Below are 19,664 nucleotides of genomic sequence, written 5' to 3'. Positions count from 1 at the left end.
GGGCTGGAACTATTTTATTTGAGATTTCCGTGGAAACGGTGGAACCGCTTTTGCTATTTCACTTTCCCGCCCCTGATTCAAACTATTTAATTTTTGAAATAGATATCCACATGTCTTCTCTTGATGTGATAGTGACTGTAGTAATCACAAAATTTGACGTTTAGGCTATACACATTTTTTTGACAGGCAGTTTATTTCCTCCAAAATTTTTTTTTAACCGTTAATGTTAGATGTAGAGTGTTTGGTATCAAAATTCATAAAATTTTACAGATAATTTAAGTATGTAATAAAAAATGAAGGTACCCATTTAAAATAAGAAAGTTGCTATTAACTTCCGGCATTCCCGGAAGTGCCGCCATATTGAAAATATTTTTAATTGTTAGATCTCATTGTGAAACAATGATGTGCAAAAAATCTCGGATCCAGAGCTTAATAGTTCTCTAGAAACTTCTAATGCACGCTCAGCCTGGGACACCCTGTATATGTAAATTAACTTTGAACCAAAACTAACTGTACATTTTAATCAAGAATCTCATTCGATCTATTTTAAAGTTAGCTTTTGCGATTAATTTTTTAGGGGGGAAATAAAATAAATTTCAAATATAAAAGAAAGAAATTTATGAACTTAGCTAGATTTTTTCAAATAAGTCCAAAATAACTGAGTTATTCTACTTTGAAAATTAAAAAATATATATATTTTTTTTGTTCAAATTTTGAAGCACAATACAAATACGCAGTACTGTACGTAGTATGCCTATTTTTTAAGTTATAATTATTAGATTATGTGCTTTTTTGATAATTTTATCATATTTTATTTTAGGGCTTTACATAAATTTTTACCACGACACGAAGACGAAATAGAACTTGAAATAGGCGATCCTGTATATGTTCAGAAAGAAGCAGATGATTTGTGGTGTGAAGGTAAATAATATAGTTACAATATTATTTTGTTAATATTTGTTATACAGGGTGAGTATTAAATAAGTGCATGTTTGGAAAGCTGGTAGATCTCGATAAAAGAAATAAGTTCAAAAAACGAAACACGTGTCACTGATTAATTTAATATATAAGTTGAGACCGAGACTTTGAGTCTTTTTATACTTCTTTTTAAATAAGTTCAAAATAACCGAGTTATTTTACTTTGAAAATTTCCAAAAAAAATATTTTTTGCTTAAATTTTGAGAACCAATGGATCTTTTCTGGATTTTCTTTCTTGTATATTTAATCTAAGTACTAGCTATGTTGCCATATTATCAAGAATTTATATTTTTTTAACTAAAAACCAAAAAAAAATTCTAAAAAATTCCAAATTTTCAAAAAAAAAAATTGCGAAAAAAAAAACATGTTTCTGGGGTCAAAATATACTACCCCTAAAAACATTTGCATTTATTTATTTAAGACTCGCCCTAAATAATATACCGTATGATCGAAGAAAACCGAATGGTGCCCAGTTGGTTGGGAAATGACGATCAATGACATTTCCCATATAAAATGACAGAGATCTTCAGTTCATAGCCATCGCTGACTACTTACTTCTTAACGGGTTAACTGATGGCTCTCAAAAGGTAGATATTGGAATATAGTTTGACGTATATCTTCTTCCATTCGAAAGGTTGAGTTTACGATTTAGTCTAATAAAAGGTTTATAACTTTGGTATAAGTTGAGTAGAAGGTAGAAGTCTATAATTATTTGCTTCTTATAATAGTAAAATATATATCTTTTCCTATGAAGGTGTCAATTTGAGAACCGGCAGAATGGGCATCTTTCCTTCGGCATATACGGTCGATTGCGACTATAGCGAATGGGATTCTTCCACTGAACATGGTAGAAGAGAAAGATATATCTTAGGTAAATAAATATTTACATTACCCTTTTAAAAATAACTAAAATTATGTGTCTTTATTTAAAAATTTTAGGTTATATAGGCTCAGTAGAGACCCTAGCCCATAAGGGCACTTCCGTAGTGTGCCAAGCAGTCAGACGAGTCATCGGTAATACAGGGGCGGAACCAGAAGTCCAACCCTGTACTTTAGAGGTTTCCGATCAGGGCCTGAGGATGGTAGATAGGAGAAAACGAAACGTAAATGTGCTTTAATTAGATTCTTCCTAATTCATATCAAATATTTCGTGTTACAGCAAAGCGAACCCTGCATAGATTACTTCTATTCCTTGAAAAATGTCAGTTTTTGTGCTTTCCACCCTAGAGACCACCGATATTTGGGCTTTATCACCAAGCATCCGACACTTCAAAGGTTCGCCTGTCACGTATTTAAGGGCCAGGATTCTACAAGACCAGTGGCGGAAGCTGTTGGGTAAATATCAATATACAGGGTCCGACAATAGTGCGTCGGGCATCTGTAGCTCCTAGAATAAAAAAATTGGGAATTTTGTTTAATAATAATACCTAAAGTAAAGGAAAAAAGGTAAAACGTTCAGGAAAATATTTTAACTTCTATAGGATGGCTTTAAAAAGTGTGAGTGAATCGAGATGATTTTTTTAAAGTACACGTAACACTCTGTATATTATTTCATGTTTGGCTTCCTTTCTGATCACTTTACATAATCCTAGGATATGAGTAAATATATTTTAGTAGTTTCAGAGATATTGATAAATAAATAAAAAAATAAATATATACGTATACAGGATGATTCCTGTAAGTCGGTCATGCTTTCGAGGAATGATAGAGGATGTCGAAATATTAATTTTGATATAGAACACGGTCGGAAATGCCTCTTACGCAAGATACAGGGTGTTAAAGTTTTTGAAAAGTTAAAGATATTCTTTAATAGTTTTTTACAGTTGAAGATATCGTTATAATATTTCATTATAGGAATCTAGCTAACAGAGACACTTTAAATGTAAAAACAGAGTACCTAAACCGACGAGTAGCGACAGTCCCGTTTTCAATTTTCTTTGCGGCTGCGCGAAATAAGTAGGTTATCTGTCATACGAAGAAGCGAAGTTGCCACTGTTGCAATTTATCAAATATCTCTATATACTTTATTTCAAGTATACCTCAGGCAACGAATCGTTTTTTTTAATTATTTATTAGCAGTAAGATATTTTATACATTCAAATTTGGAAATAAGGATAAAACAAAACAAAAAAGATTTGTATAAAACTTTATAATTAATTCCACTTCAAATTGTGAGCAGTGTATACCATGTTTATAGGACCACTTCATATGTTGAGCAGTTAAATACGTAGTCTATCTGTCAAACACGTCAAAAGAGAGAGAAAGAAAAGTTGGTCCCACCACATCAAAAGAGCCTACGGTTTCTGTCGCTACTCGGCGATCTACGTACTCTGGTAAAAAGAAGAGGTTTTAGTTTCAACCAGTGGCGTAGATGTGATACGCATCGGGTCATTTTTTCAAAAAAAATAGTACGCCGCTGATAAAAATAAAAATTTCGGAGTTTTTTTATTTACTCGGTTTATTTCCGAGAAAAAATGTCGCTTGTAACTTTCTCCTATCTAATACCATTTTGTCACAATTTAAAAATATATTTTTTTAATGAGAATCTTAAATACAGCGAATTATTATAACTAGAGGGCAGAAACACATGTGCATCGTTAGCTCCCTTCATCTTCGGTAACTTAATAAATTTTTTAAAAATTATAAATTTAAACTAGAATTTTTTTACTGTTAATAATGAAATTCGTAGTTTTAAGGTAGTTAAAAAAATATTTATTTTTAAATTGTGACAAAATGGTGTTAGATAGAAGAAAGTTGCAAGAGACATTTTTTCTTGGAAATAAACGGAGTAAATAAAAAAACTCTACAATGACGTACTATTTTTTTTTTAATATTACCCGATGCGTATCACAGCTACTACGCCACTGGTTGAAACTAAAACCTCTTCTTTTTACATTTAAAGTGTCTCTGTTAGGCAGACTCCTATAATAAAATTTTATAACGATACCTTCAACTGTTAAAAACTATTAAAGAATATCTTTAATTTTTCAAAACTTTAACACCCTGTATTTTGCGTAAGAGGCATTTCCGACCCGTAGTGTGCTATATCAAAATTAATATTTTGACGTTCCCTATCATAGCATGATCGATACTAGCATATCAACGTTCCCTATCGAAAGCATGACCGACTTATAATAATCACCCTGTATATTTTTCAGCCTTTCTTAAAAAAATATTAAAAATACAAGAACTGTCCGGAAATCAAAACTATATTAGGTAATTACTTTAGATATCGGAATCTTAAAACATACAGGGTGTTCAAAATTATATGCCAAACTTTCAAAAATATAAAATAAACTTCATTTTTTTAAATGGAAGACCCTGTATATTTTTTAAAAATGTCTATACCTATGTGGCGGATTCATCTCTCCAAAAAAATCCTTTATGGGTATTTCGCCACTGCACTGCAAGAAAATCTACAAAATAAAATAGTTTTTCTTGCAGTGCAGTGGCGAAATACCCATAAAGGATTTTTTTGGAGAGATGAACATTTTTTGTATTTAAAGTATTTCAAAATTTTTAATGGTTTCGCAGATATTCACGGTTTTATATTTCATATGCATATTCCACAGTAAATTTTTATCAAAGCCCGACCCAGTGATTTTTCTCTCGTATTTTACCATTGAAAGCCATATGAAATAATATCGCGAGTATCTGAGAAACGGTTAAAAATTTTGTAATACTCTAAATACAAAATATGTTAATTTTTGAATTCTCTTAGAATTCAATATAAAAATAATCTTTCTATTTAAAATAACGAAGAAAAATTATTTTATATTTTAGAAAGTTTGGTTAGGTTTAGGTAGAATTTCGACCACCCTGTATGATTTAAGATTACGATATTTATAGCAAAATAAATACAGACCATCTATAGTAACTACCTAATATAGTTTTGACTTCAGGACAGTCCTTAAAATTAAGATTCCTGTCATTTTATATGTAAAATTATATGTGAAATATCATCAATAGTCATTTTTAAACCAACTGTACGTTGTTTTTTTTATCATACGGTATTTAAAATGTAGTAGACAATAATTTCCTTAAAAACCACAACCTTAGTGTAAAAATATATGTACCTGGGTCAACTTAATTATACAGGGTGTCAAAGAAATAGTGTATCTAACTTTGGTGGGTGATACTAGAGATAAAAATAAAATAAAAAGTCCCTATGAACATATATGCACTAAAATGCTTCCCGAAGAAGTTACAGCCTTCGAAAGGTTAAATAAAAATAATATAATTTGTTTATTTTTAAGAACATTGGTAAACCGTTTTTTTTTAAATTTGGTACTATAACAGACATTTTAATGCTAAAGCGAACGGCATTGTGAAAAATTCTGTAACAGCCCTGAAAAAGTACTTTCCATTAGGGTAGAGAGTATTACTGGTGGTACTTCTTTTATCCTTATAGATACAGTAATTTCAACAAATGATATAAAAAGCTAGAACTTTTTTACGTAAAACAAGCGCTCTTCGTTTACTTCGAAAAGGTGAACGGTTTTACGATGCATCTATTTTAGTACTAATGAAATGATAAAATGCATAGAAATTTTAAATAAATGAATCTCCTAGTTTCGTTAATGCTAAAATTGATACATCGGAACCTTTAAATGCAAATATCTTGAAAATCGTTCTACAGTATCACCCTTCGAAGTTAGATACCCTATTTTTTGGACACCCTGTATATCTACGAAAATATGTTTATTTAGTTTTGCGCTACTATTGCAAGTGAATTTAAAAAAAAAAGTGCAGTAAAAACCTCCAACGAGAAATGTGTTTCCAAACTTATATGAAAGATATACTCTATGTGTTTGATATTCAAATTCTAAAGAAGCGAACAATATTTACTGATTTTATTTCTGTTTTACAGAAGAGCTTTTCAAAGATTTTACCAGAAATTCATAGAGACTGCTTACCCCGTAGAAGATATCTACATAGAATAAATATCTCTAAGATAGAATAGTATGAATAAGATAAGAAGATGTAAGAGAAAGCAGCCAAATGCATGGAAAAATCTAATTTATAATAAATATTCTCTTTTGATCGGATTTCTTTAAAGAAAAAAAGAAAAATATAGTCAGAATATTTTGATACAGTTTTTATTTTTGGGTACACATATATTTGGCTATTTTCTCTCAATGATAAATAAGGCCTTAAGTAATAAGAAGAAGATATAAGACGTTGATCTATAGTTTGTCTAGCGAGAGAATAATTATCTTTTCGACAAACGGAATCCAAAATATTATACAGATCTTACGAGAGCTAGCAACGTCGGAAAAACAAGTATTTTAAGACGTCTGGCTCTTTGATATATCTTTTACTATGCTCTCTAGAACAGCATGCGGCCCGTCTGGCTACTTGTAAACGTTGCGTTCCCAACTGCGCATTGAAAGAAGATCCTATATTTTTAGTAGTCCTTTAAATACTAGTATTGAATATAAATCGAACATGTCTCGATAGCACAGTGCGTAGAGTTTCTGACCACGAACCGATGATTCAGAGTTCGAATCCAGGTCAGGGCAAAGACTTTTTTATTTTATTTTCGTTTATATTCTAATAGCAAAGTATTAAATATTTGTTTTTTTTTAATTACCAGAATTATTTAATACTTTACTATAAGAATATAAACGAAAAAAAAAATAAAAAAGTTTTTGACCTGACCCGGATTTGAACTCTGAATCATCGGTTCGTGGTCGGTAACTCTACGCACTGCGCTATGGAGACATGTTCGATTTAGATTCAGTACTAGAATTTATAGGACTAAATTAATAAAAAATATAGCATCTTCTTCTGATGCGCAGTAGTGAACGCAACGGGTATCGGCAGCCAGACGGGCCGCATGCTGTTCCAGAGAGCATAGGAAAAGATATATCAAAGAGCCAGACGTCTTAAAATACTTTCTCGAAAACGTTGCTATCTCTTAGACTAAGATAATAATCCGTTTTTGAATTAATCTGACAGAAAATTACTGATCCCTAACTGTAACTGTTATATTCTTTTGCAGGACAGACTATAATTGGATTTTCAATCCACACTTCTTTTAATAAGATAATACTAAAAGAAATGTATTTTGTAAATAATGGTGTCTAGGCGGTTTAGTACTCTGTAATTTCGGTAATTTCGATCATCTCATAGTATAATTTCGTCGATTTTGTACATGTCATCATATTCATCATGGTTCATCATATCATTTTAGCTTCGAATAGCTATGTGTTTATAAGTATTTACTGTTAAGTGTTTTATGTATGATAGATAATTTATGTTTTGTTTCTTTTATTTAATATTAGATCTATAAATTGAGCAGATCATTTACACGCTCATTTTATAAATAAAGTCTAACATGCAAGAGAACAATAAAATTAAACGATTTCAGCAGATGATATTTAAAAAATGACAGTAATGACAGAAAAGACAATTTACTGTTCAACATTCAACTGTCACTCTCATATATTTTCTCGTTTCACAAACTTTGTATTGCTAATGTGTGACGTAGCGGGTGCGTCTCAAAAGTGGCTCACCCCCTATAACTTTTTTATTTTTTCAGATAAAAAACGAGATTTGGTATGTTAGTATATAACATAAATTAGGATTGATTGACGTATTCAATTGTTTTTAGTCACTTCCGGTTTTACCGGAAAAATTATTTTTCAACAAATTCATGTATTCGTGTTCAAATAATTGATATACAATTTTCCCCAAACGCAAAGTTTTTTATGTAAATCATTTAAAAGGACAGATCTAATCCTGGTATAATTTAAATAATTATTTTAGTTGTCATATTTCAAAACCGGTCAAGAAATTATTTTTATAACTTGACAAACTGGCGAAGGCGATTTTGTGTTTATTAACTTTTAATTTTGAAGCCAAAATTAGACGAAAAATTGATAATATTGAGCGTGTAAATGTAATGTTTCTTTTTTTCTTATAATGATGACTTCCTAGAGAAAAATAACAATATAAAAAATAAATATATCTCTATAATAAATGAGATAGAGCTAGTGCAATATTTAAAGGGCTGAGATATGATTACAGAAAAACTCTTAGAAGAAAGTTTGTATATTTTTGATATCGCTATCAAGCAAATTTAAATTTATTTACTTGAAAATGTTAAATTTATGTTACTTTTTTATTTAGTATAGTAGTTTTTCTACGCCTTTTTTAAAACAATGAATGTTTTTACTGTTCATCCTTTTTTGTACTGACATAATTTTAATTTATATTCCTTATGTTAATGCGAAATAAATCATACAAAATATTTTAGTGTATTTATATATTTAATTTCTATATATTATATACGATGATCTATATACTATAATGAAACTTTTTGTTTTGAAATCTTTCAAAGAAAATTCATCCAGGCCGACCACAGATTATGTAAATTCTATCACCCTGAACGGAGTAGTTCATATGTTCCAAATTTCCATAAGAAGACCAATGCCGTCTCTAATAGAACAGCCTTGGGGCGGGATTTATGACGCCACGCTAGTTAGATACTACAAATTAATAAATATGTTGTAGAATACATGGAAAACATAATTATTCCTCAAATTTTTGGTTTGTATTTTAGAAATGATATAGTTTAAATGAAATATACATAATATACAGTTAATAACTACAACATATATACCTATTTATAGTAATAAATACTTTGGCAAATAAACTATGAACCATACAAATGCAGCAAATGTTTTACAATATACAAATAATGTATAGGTACATAAGATATTGGGTAAAATGTAAATATATTTTAAATTTTGGGGTTTGAAAATCGATCTAATTTAACAAAAACATTCAATATCTACTAATAGTGATGTATTATTATTTGCATTCACAAAATTTATATGTATATTTTGCAAGTATCAATGTTCGAAAAATTATATTTACAAATAATACAATATCATCTAAAAAGGCGTCAGCGATGGCTATGAAATGAAGATCGCTGGCATTTTATATGTAAAATTATTCTAAAATTTTTGATTTTCTTGGGATTTTTATGTTCGGGAAAAACGCTGATTTAAGTTTTCATTTGGCTTTTCATTATTTTTATTTGGTTTAAAAAAAAACGTTTCGGCTAACTATAGCCTTCATCAGTGTTGTGTCATATGAAAAAAAGTGTCGAATATAATCCAAAAAATTACATATAAAATATTCACACCACATAATGTTTACTGCAATTAACAAACTAATATAAACTTATCAAAAGATGACCACATATTTTTTAAAATTATTATTCTTAACACTAAAACTATCTACATCTATGGAGTACGCAGTAAACATTATGTGGTGCGTGTGAATATTTTATATGTAATTTTTTGGATTATATTCGACACTATTTTTTTCATATAATATATATTTTTTTCATATGACACAACACTGATGAAGGCTATAATGTTAGCCAAAACGTTTTTTTAAACCAAATAAAAATAATGAAAAACCAAATGAAACCCTAATGAGCGTTTTTCCCGAACCTAATTCCCAAGAAAATCAAAAAATTTAGAATATTTAGAAACAAGGTTCAAGAATATCAAATTTTCCAAGATTGTAAAATTCTAGTTAATTATTTTATGTCTACAATTATTTAAGGAATGTCATCGATGTTCATTTCCAAGCCAACTAGACGCCGATTTTTTTCGATTATACGGTATAATTCTTACATAAAATGTAAATAACATTAGACCAATTAAAACAAAGAAATATGAATTTCTTAGTATTTTTAGTAACACCTTTATTCTTAAAACTTAATTTTGTATTGCAAATATACCAATTTTATTGTTATTTTATTCATATTGTATTCAGCCATCACTTAAATATTTGATATTAATTTGATATTATAAATAATCAACACTCTTCAGTAAAAATTACTGAACAAATATATGTTATGCTTTACATACATTATATCAAACAAAAACACATTCTTCTTTTAAACTTTATCATTCTTGTCTTTACAAAAATCTTTTTTAATTTTGAACTCAAAATAATAATCTTTTTCATGATCTTTAATACACATATTCTTTATTTTTCCCTAGATCATAATACCTACTTACGTGTTTGAATCTATCGAAGCTGAACCAGCAACACTTGGAGTGGAGATTCCACAATATGAATAAAATAAACATAATTGTCCAGTTTTCATTAATACCATCATGGGAGAATATTATTCTTAAATTTATTAAAGATATTTTCAATAAAATTCTCTTGATTTATAACTCGTACCCACTTTTCTTGCTCTTCCGGACACTTTAGGCTGCCTAGTATAATAACTATCCTTAGTAACTATCCTTTCCACCAGGAACACAACAAAGATGAGGCATAGCACCAATAACACACTCCACTTAAGCTTGAATCTTACGTGCTTGAATCTATCGAAGCTGAACCAACAACACTTGGAGTGGAGATTCCACAATATGAATAAAATAAACATAATTGTCCAGTTTTCTTTAATACCATCCTGGGAGAATATTATTTTTAAATTTATTAAAGATATTTTCAATAGAATTGTCTTGATTTATAACTCGTACCCACTTTTCTTGTTCTTCCGGATACTTTAAGCTGGCTAGTATAACTATCCTTTCCACCAGGAACACAACAAAGATAGGCATAGCACCAAAACACACTCCACTTAAGCTTTATTGATGAATTGTTAGAGTCTTAAAAAAACACACAAAAATCACGATAAATAAAAAATTTATGGGCACTTTTAGGTTAAAGCACGTAACAAAACGTGTAATATTTCGTGTTTTTTTATGAGAAACAGAGTGACCCATCATAGTGACCATATATCTGGTAGTACTTTATGTCACTTAAACACCAAAATAATTAGTTTTTTGCACTACAATAACAAATAATACCAAAAATCAACCGACAAAATATGAATACAGAATCTAACCCAATATCTAAGTATGTACAGCTGATGAAGTAAACAAAAGTCCGCCCGAGGCTGATCTTTTATAGAGGGCATTGAGAAGACATACATCTTATGTCACTGTCAAAATTGACAGTTTCTTAATTTGCTAACTTCATATTTATTTTTAAATGTAAAAAATTTTAATCCAGAATTGAAAATTAACAATTAAAAATGGATAAACCACGTCCATGTGGTTGCAAGGGGCGTAGAACTTGCATTATTTGTGAAGACGTTTTTAAACTGACTCAAGACTCGTATACTTTGGATCCGCAGTCCCCAACCTACGTATATTGCCCATATTGCAATAAGTGCTATCCTGGATGGGATATGAATTTATACAAAAAGCACCCATATCACGAAGGAGAAGCATTGAATTATTCAGGTATATTCATTAAGATGGATTTTCTGTCTTCTGAGGAACATGAACGGTTGATCAAAGGTATAGACGACATGCCATGGGACTTATCTCAAAGTGGTCGTAGGAAACAGAATTTTGGCCCAAAATGCAATTTTAAAAAACGAAAAATACGTCTTGGAGATTTCGGAGGTTTTCCAGCGTTTAGTAAATTTGTTCAGGATAAGTTTAAAACTGTTCCAATGTTAAAAAACTTCCAAACTATAGAACAGTGTTCTTTAGAGTATGATCCAGAGAAGGGAGCTTCTATTGATCCGCATGTAGACGACTGCTGGATATGGGGCGAACGAATTGTTACAGTGAATCTATTAAGTGACTCTGTGTTAACTCTAACTTATAACAAGAGACCTGAAAAGTATAATTTGGACTTGGTCTCTTCATACCCTCAAGTTTTAGATTACGATGGAGATTTGTTAAACTCTAAAAATAATATTTCTTTTAATATAGAACCTTTAAATAGTGAAATTATATATCCTGTTGTAAGAGTACCCATGCCAAAGTATTCTTTACTGGTTATGTATGGTAATGCGAGGTACAATTACGAGCATAGAATATTTAGAGAAGATATAACAGACAGAAGGGTATGTTTAGCTTATAGAGAATTTACACCAACATATTTAGAGAATGGGGCATATTTTGAAGAAGGAAATTTAGTGACTCAGAAAGCAAAGATATATTGGTAAAGAGGACATAAAATAGACATGTAATTCCCCCCTTTGTAATATAAACTGTAATTCCCACTTATTTGTTTATTTATATGTTATGATTCGTATAGAACTCTGTGATAAAATAAATGACCTTTACAAGATGAAGATCTGTATTTTATACTGTGTTTTGGTCTTGCTATTTTTCAGTTTTGTTAAATCTATAGAGTCTTTAGACTTTCAAAACTCAGGTAAGTTTTGTTTGGAGATGTTATTTGCAAGCCACACCCGCACTAATCTATTTTAAATAGGTATTCCTAAAGCTTACGTTCCAATAGATCCTATGAAAATAAATGGTAATCCACTTCCAAAATTATGGGTTAAAAAAAGGCATTAAAGTAAAATATTTGGAGACATAAGGAATTGCCTTATTTTAAAAATGTAATATATAGAAATAAAAAATTACTTTGCAATAGCGATTTATTACTGTTTTAGGTAAAGGCACAAACTAAATTTAGGTTAGTCTGTGGCATTACTTAGAGGAAACAAAAAATTACAGTAAATTAAAAGAATAATCCACAGAATATACTAACGAAAAAGAAGCCCAAGTTCCTTGTAATAAATCGGTTCCATTTTCGTAACGCCATCTCTCGACATAGCTGACATTATAGGTTAGCCAAAGGGGTGCGGGGCCGGGGGGAATTGTAAAATACACTTTTTTATTTTAATTATTTTTATTCGCTATTTGCAATTTTATTTTTAAAACATATTATGTGAAACAATCACATAATATGTCTTAAAAAATAAAATTACAAACGGAAACAAAAGGAATTAAATAATCTGAAAATCTACAAAGTTTATTGATAAAAAAGTTAGGCTATGCAAATTGATAAGTATATTAAGTATAACCTCTTTGGTATAACATTGTTAAACAAACATTAACAAATCATAACATATCAGATCATAGAACTAAAAAAAGTACTATTACATAAAAACAGGTGATACAATACTTCAAAATTAATTTTAACATAATATCAAAACCGAAAAATCAAACTGCAAACACAACCACACTTATCACAACAGAAATTAACACACACTTTCGCGGCAAATGCCCAAGAAAGACTGATCATTCTGATTGGTCCTGGTCCGGTCGTAGCTCACGTCGTATTGTCGGTAAGCAAAATCCCTGTCCAAAAATTTTGACGATCAGCGCCATCATCCGTCATAATTGGGAAACTTTTGCTGGAACCATTTTTAATATTTCACTTACATGGCCCTGGAATAATCATGAATATACCAAGATATTATATACTGCAATCAATATACCAAGTACAGGATATTAAATACTGTAATGTATTCTGCGACATAAACTACCATCTCCCTTCTAAAGAGTAAAAGATAAAACATAAAGAATAAAGATATTTTTTTTAGATTTTTAACACCCTGAAGATTAGACACGGAGCACTTTAGACCCTATGTTTATATGTGCTTTTTTTTAAATACATGAGCAATCCCTGTATTTTTTTAGACTATATGTAGAAAACATCCTGTTTACACATAGTGCTCGAAACTTTCATCGAACAAATTGTGTATTGAAAAGCCAACAAATTCTTGTTTACTCTTGTGTTGTTTTGGGGGTTGGAAATTGTTAAAAATCGATAAAAACATAATTAGTAGGGCACAGAATCTTGTCAAATGTGTTTTTTTTATTGATTTCAAGGCAAAATTAGTGAAATAAAAGTAATATGTCTTGTAGAAGTTATATATTCTTGTTTTGGGGCTTGGAAATTGATAAAAATCTACAAATACATAATTTGTACAGCACAGAATCATGTTAAATGAGGTTTTTTTATTGATTTCATAGCAAAACTGGTGAAATAAAAGCAAAAAATCTTGGCTATTACTGTCGTTATTACATTGACTAAGAAAATGTCTTGTAGAAGTTATAAATAGGTGTGTTAGTGCCTTATTTTATAACTTATAGATGTAATAAGCCTCTATTTAACTAAATATTACATTATTTCGGAAAATATCGAACGACAAATTTAGGTAATACCCAAATTTATATTAATTGAAGATTGTGAAGGCTACCAAACTGCCACACCATATTTTGGTATTTTATTTTAATTTATATGGGTTTAAAGGTCTGAAACTGCTTAATTAACTATATTTAATGATAATCTATAATTCCTTAACTATTTTAAAGCTTCAAAATCTTTTGTAAGGCAAAAATCTATTTTTTATGATATTAACAAATAGGGACATTAGGGTAATTAAAATGCGATATCTATGTGAATTTTGCTTTAATCGTTTATTGTTTGGTGTCATTTTACTCGGAAAACACGTAGCTACATTTCCCTGGTAGTAGTTTTGTCTCCAATGTAGCGTTATATTGCTAAATTTTCATTTAAACTTGAAATTTAAGTCATAAAATTACATAATTTTCTACCGGTAAAACAGAAGAAAAACGCGTGTTGGCGCTCCCTCTAGCGCCAAAAATCAGGAACCGAGCGCCAAAACTTAATTTTATTGGTCATTTCGGCCGATTTACGTCATTTTCTAAGACCGTTGAGATGTAACGTACTTGTCGGTTGCCTCTCCAGAATTTTTAAGGAAAACTGCCTTTTCCTTGTATATTGTGCTCGGAAATCATGTGTAGTGCATAGCTGGACTCTTAGAGAAGGTAAGTTCGACTATTTTCCTACGAATTTCCCGATATTTTTCGAAAAATCCGACTATCTAAAGGCGGCCGGTAGAAGCGCAAGATCAACAAAAAAAGTCAAAGCCATCTTTATTTTGTTAAACTTTCCGTTTCTTTCTGTTTGCTTTTTTATATTTTCTGTTGCTATAAATAGTTCTTTTTTATGGTTGAATTCAGGTTGAACTATATTAAAATAAATCATTTTCAGACTTAAATAGTTTGATGAATATAGTATTTTAGAAATAAACACCTTATGTAAGTGAATAAATCATAGTCAATCATTTTCTGAAGAATATTTCTAATAGTAGTGCACTTGATATGATTTTTCTTAAAGATATTATGTAATAGAAGAATATTTATGTAATAAACAATTTATAAAATAATCTAAGGGCGGATTTACCCAATTCCTTAATTGCTATTCCTTAATTCTTATTTCTTAGTCTCTAATTTGTAATTCTTAATACACAATTCTTTATCCCTTATTTTTTTAGAGACAGTTATCCAATGTCTTAATCCATATTTCTTAATTCTTAAAACTGACACTAGTAGATCAAATCAAATCGTTTTTATTTCGTTGTGTTATTGTGTGCAATGAAGTCCATACAAAAAATTGTAGCACTTTCGGGTTTGTTTATAACCATGGCTTGTTGTGTCGCTACTCTCGTGAATCGCCACCGAGGTTGTAGGCGATTTGGGGTTTGCCCCATGAATAGAAGAAAGGACATGGAAGGCAATTTTGGAACTCTAATACAAGACATGCCTTCCTTTGAATGGGACGAACAACAGTTCACAAAATACAGACAAAATTAACATTTCAAAATTTCACGCATGCGCATCTACACGTTTTCCTTAATCGCTAATTCGTAATCGCTAAAAAGTTAAAAGTTGGGAACTTTCAAAATAAAGAATTACGAACCGTGGTTAAGAATTAAGGATTAAGACATTGTATAAGCAAACTAACTGCATAACACGTATTTTATCTTTTTATAATTTAGCGAATAAGAAATAAGAATTAAGGAATAGCAATTAAGGAATTGGGTAAATCCGCCCTAAATATAGTTTAGGAACCTGTAAAAAACTAAAAAATTACATCTGCCTCTTTAATATTAAATAATATTTAGAAACTTAATATAAGGTAATAATTAGTACTTAATATTGTAAGTATAATTGTTAGTTATTGATAGTTTTTCTGAAGCTAGTAAATTTTCTTTGCTAATTCATTAATTTTATTTATTTTTTAGAGACTGTTTGCTTAGGTTTTTATGTTTCTAGACTATGTAACTAAAAGATATATTTTGTCTTGTTTCAGATTATGCCGGAAATTATCCAGGGCTACAGATATACAAGGACCACGCTGCCAGTGAAGAAGGAGGTGACGAATATCAACACAGCAACAGATCTTCAAGTCGCAAAGAAACCAGGCTGCATTTGGATGGAATGGAACAAGGATCGGTATGGGTCTGGACACGTCATATAGCTCAGGTCGTACCTGAGCTCGGGCGCTGTATCCAGACGTGCTGCACTCCGGGAGTGAATGTGCGCCTTTACACATTTTGCTCGGTCTCGGTACAATCGCGGGTAGGGCCCAGCTGGACTCGAGAGACGGTAAGTACGACCATTTTCCTACGAATTTCCTGATTTTTTTCGACAAATCGGACCTTCTTAAAGCGGCTGGCTTGAAAGCAATTCTATTGGCTGAATGTAACGTCATTTCTTTTCAGATTGGTCGAAATTTTATCAGGCAGTATATAAAAGTTTTGCCTTTTTTATAATTTCTGCTTGCTATAAAAAGATGTAATTTGTTGTGTATTGACAGTTTTCTAAATTTGATCTTTTTATGGTTGTACAGGATATCTATGTATTAAAATAAATAATTTTTAGACTTAGATACTGGAATAAACCTGAAATACCTAGTATTTTAGAAATAAAAGTCTTATATAAGTGAATATACATATAATAATGACTCTCTCAATTTTCTGAAGAATATTTCTAATAGTAGTGCATTTGATATGGTTTTTCTTAAAGATATTATATAAGAGGGGAATACTTATCTTATACCTACATCTTTTATAAAATAATCTAAATAAAGTTTAGAAAGCTATAAAACACAGAATTGCATCTGCTTCTAGCTGCTGTAATTAGTGAAATATTTAATGAGGAATAACTAGTGAAATTTATATTGATAATCAGCTGATTTTTTCTTAAAACTGATCTAAACCATAGAATCTAAACCCTAAAAATTAAAATACTAGTTTCTTGTTTTTTAAGTTTGTGAAATATTGTATAGTCTATGTATATTAATGTGCATTGATTTTTTTTTTCTAAATATATTTGCATTCATTTTATAAAAGCACTTGTTACATGTTTTTTTTGCAAAAGATGCATTTAAACAAAATATAATTTAGAAAATTAATATAGGTAGTTTATTGTTATTGGTAGTTTTTTTGAAGCTAGTAAATTTTGCTTGCTAATTCATTGATTTTATTTATTTCTTAGAGACTATGTGCTTGGGGTTGATAAACTATAATATCTTTTTGTTGCTTCTGGCAAGATTTTCAAATAATTTACTGATATTTTATTAACTTTTCACCCACTACTAATCTCTACAGAAATATGTATATATTTTTATTTTCTTTTTTTAATATCTGCGAAGAAATTTTTAAGGGATATTATCAGCAGTTTTTTTTTAATATGGTACTTTATTGTAATACTAGTTGAAGCCTGGCGCATCCGCAGCAAAAAAATACTTTTTATTTTTTAATTAAACAAAAAATCCGGCGGCGACAGTTTTTAGAAGAGCCAATTAGCTATCTTTTAGTAAAAAAGCAACTTTCTAGAGCAAGTCGTTACTTCAGTAGACACAGATAAACATTAGCATTTTATATACCTATTATGTAGATTTTATTTATACTCTGTTACACTCTGTCTCTATGACTTTTATCTCTTTTATCTATCTATATTTATTTTTTAAAAAATATTTCTTTATTAAATAGCTATTGAAATTTCTTGGTAACAATTTTTTAGTACCTCTAGATATATAGGGTGAACCAAAATTACAATATTATTCACCCACTCTTTCTAAAACAGACACACTAAGATTTTCAAATATTTAATGATACTACTTCTTCGTCCATTACTAATTTCACAGAAATATATTTTATATATTTTTGTTTTCTTTTTTGGACATTTGGTACAGAAATTTTTGAAGAAAAACCTATTAGCTGTTTTCAATGATAAAATTTAATTAGATTTTCCTAAAATAATGCTACTTTCCAGGCTACTTTATTGTAATTTTATTTTTATTATAGTATTTCTTAATGACATCTACATAATACATTTTTTAAATAATTTTTTATTAAGTAGTTATTTAAATTTCTTGGTCATAATTTTTATTAGCATTCATAAGATTATAGGTATATAGGATAAACCAAAATCACAATAGATATGTATTATTCACTCCCTTTTTCAAAAACAGATCACACGAAGATTTTGAAATATTTTACTGGTGTTTTATTAATTTTTCGTATTCACTACTAATCTCTACAAAAATATGTATGTGTATATTTATTGTTTTTTTATAATATTTGTATATACATTTTTAGGAAAAAATATTAGCTGATTTCAATGATATAATTTCGTAGGATTTTTTTTTGAAATAATGCTACTTTATTGTAGTTTTAAATTTTTTATACTTTGTTCTTTTTGGCTTACCTACTTATATCTATATTTATTTTTGAAATTATTTTTAATTAAATAATTTATTTAGTTTCTTGGTTAAATGTTTTTTGGAACTCATAGGTGTATAGGGTCTCAACCAAAATTACAATATGGTTCACCCACTTTTTTAAAAACAGCTCACACTATGAAAATTTAAATTTTTTATAGTTAAATCACATTTGTCTAAATTGAGAATAATTATTTGGTAGTATACAGTATACAGGGGGTCCACGCAGCTACTTAATTTATGATGTTTTACTATATTTTTTTTTCTACAAACAATTTGTAAATAAATATTTTTCTGATGTATATATCAGTCAATTTGGAAACTTTTTTCTCTATAAACATTTTTTCTCTGTCACATAGAGTAGTTAAAAGTTATGTAATAAGACTTACATACACTTAACGCCCTGTATAACTGAGGTGTTTTATTGAAGCGCGAATACTGAGATACTGATAACATTTTTAGTTTTATATATATTTTTTATTTTAACTTTCAATAACTCCAGTCGTTGATTATTATTCAAGATTATATATTATTAAAAACCAGAGGGTTGTTTGGGGTCTTATTGTAAGTTTTTTCTTTTTCTTTTTTCAGATCGCAATCGAATGGGGACACACAATTGTAATTACCAAACTACACTTACTTTACCCATGCAGACGGCTCATGGAATGCTATCACGTGAAAATCCATCAACGCTCCCAGCTAGTAGGCGTGCGGTTTAATGTCTCTACTATCAGGCTCTAAAGACATGACCGCTGAGTTCGTGTTATATTAATCCGTCGTTTTACTTAGTCTGGGTTCAATATCACAAGTGTCACTCTTTTTCTCAAACGCAAATAAAACTCTATAAGAAATGTTTATAGACTTTTATAAATGAAAACAGAGATTTTCATCTCTACATTTGAAAGTAAAATAATTATTAAATTAAATAAATGTCACTTTAACAGAATGAAGTATGTAATAAATACCAGTACTTTTTAGTGCTAGTATTTTAATATAAAAAACACGAGTACTTTTTAGTGCTCGTATTTTTCTAAAATCGATAGACACAAAAAAGCAGCGTTGCGGGGTGGTTGCGATGCAATCTGTAGGCTGTGGGGACTGTCGCGAGGGGCCAGTCTCGGAGGCCTGGGACTGTTTCGCCCTGGATTCGTTCTCATATTATTACAGCCCCGGTAACAGGCCGGGGTTCCCAGGTGCTCGTTGCGTTGTAGTTTGCCAGTGGGTATGTTATTCGACCGCTCCATTACCGGGCGTAAGCTTATATCATGCTATGCAGGCTATCCCATGGGGCCGGGTTG

General features: G+C 29.9%; 3 protein-coding genes across 3 annotated transcripts in view; all 3 read left to right on the top strand.

The window, feature by feature from the left end:
* The window catches only part of LOC115885881 (JNK-interacting protein 1), a 35,911-nt gene extending 29,580 nt beyond the window's left edge, over positions 1-6,331 (top strand). The window contains exons 6-10 of the mRNA XM_030904918.1: positions 821-921; positions 1,733-1,849; positions 1,918-2,081; positions 2,138-2,313; positions 5,849-6,331. Coding sequence (XP_030760778.1) covers positions 821-921; positions 1,733-1,849; positions 1,918-2,081; positions 2,138-2,313; positions 5,849-5,921 — 631 coding nt within the window. The 3' untranslated portion in view covers positions 5,922-6,331. The remainder of the gene's footprint in view (positions 1-820; positions 922-1,732; positions 1,850-1,917; positions 2,082-2,137; positions 2,314-5,848) is intronic.
* Positions 6,332-10,984: 4,653 nt separating this feature from the next.
* LOC115885883 (alpha-ketoglutarate-dependent dioxygenase alkB homolog 4) lies at positions 10,985-12,037 on the top strand. Its single transcript, XM_030904922.1, has one exon. It carries the CDS (start codon positions 11,054-11,056, stop codon positions 11,978-11,980), a length of 927 nt encoding a protein of 308 aa, XP_030760782.1. The 5' UTR covers positions 10,985-11,053; the 3' UTR covers positions 11,981-12,037.
* A 67-nt stretch (positions 12,038-12,104) lies between these two features.
* LOC115885904 lies at positions 12,105-19,191 on the top strand. The gene is made up of 3 exons (XM_030904932.1): positions 12,105-12,192; positions 15,952-16,247; positions 18,958-19,191. Exons 1-3 carry the CDS (start codon positions 12,105-12,107, stop codon positions 19,105-19,107), a joined length of 534 nt encoding a protein of 177 aa, XP_030760792.1. The 3' UTR covers positions 19,108-19,191.
* The last annotated feature ends 473 nt before the right edge of the window (positions 19,192-19,664 follow it).

The sequence above is a fragment of the Sitophilus oryzae genome, unplaced genomic scaffold (genome assembly GCF_002938485.1).
Source record: "Sitophilus oryzae breed Bouriz unplaced genomic scaffold, Soryzae_2.0 scaffold_465_pilon_pilon, whole genome shotgun sequence".
NCBI classification, from domain to species: domain Eukaryota; kingdom Metazoa; phylum Arthropoda; class Insecta; order Coleoptera; family Curculionidae; genus Sitophilus; species Sitophilus oryzae.
The sequence above is the reverse complement of the archived record's forward strand: the minus strand, read 5'-3'. Positions and strand labels throughout refer to the sequence as shown.

Bases quoted from the DNA above. Each gene is read 5' to 3' on its own strand.
- LOC115885883 (XM_030904922.1), top strand. From the start codon at position 11,054: ATGGATAAACCACGTCCATGTGGTTGCAAGGGGCGTAGAACTTGCATT.
- LOC115885904 (XM_030904932.1), top strand. From the start codon at position 12,105: ATGAAGATCTGTATTTTATACTGTGTTTTGGTCTTGCTATTTTTCAGT. The intron at 12,193-15,951 runs GTAAGTTTTGTT...GTCTTGTTTCAG, and splicing joins TTTAGACTTTCAAAACTCAG to ATTATGCCGGAAATTATCCA. The intron at 16,248-18,957 runs GTAAGTACGACC...TTCTTTTTTCAG, and splicing joins CCAGCTGGACTCGAGAGACG to ATCGCAATCGAATGGGGACA.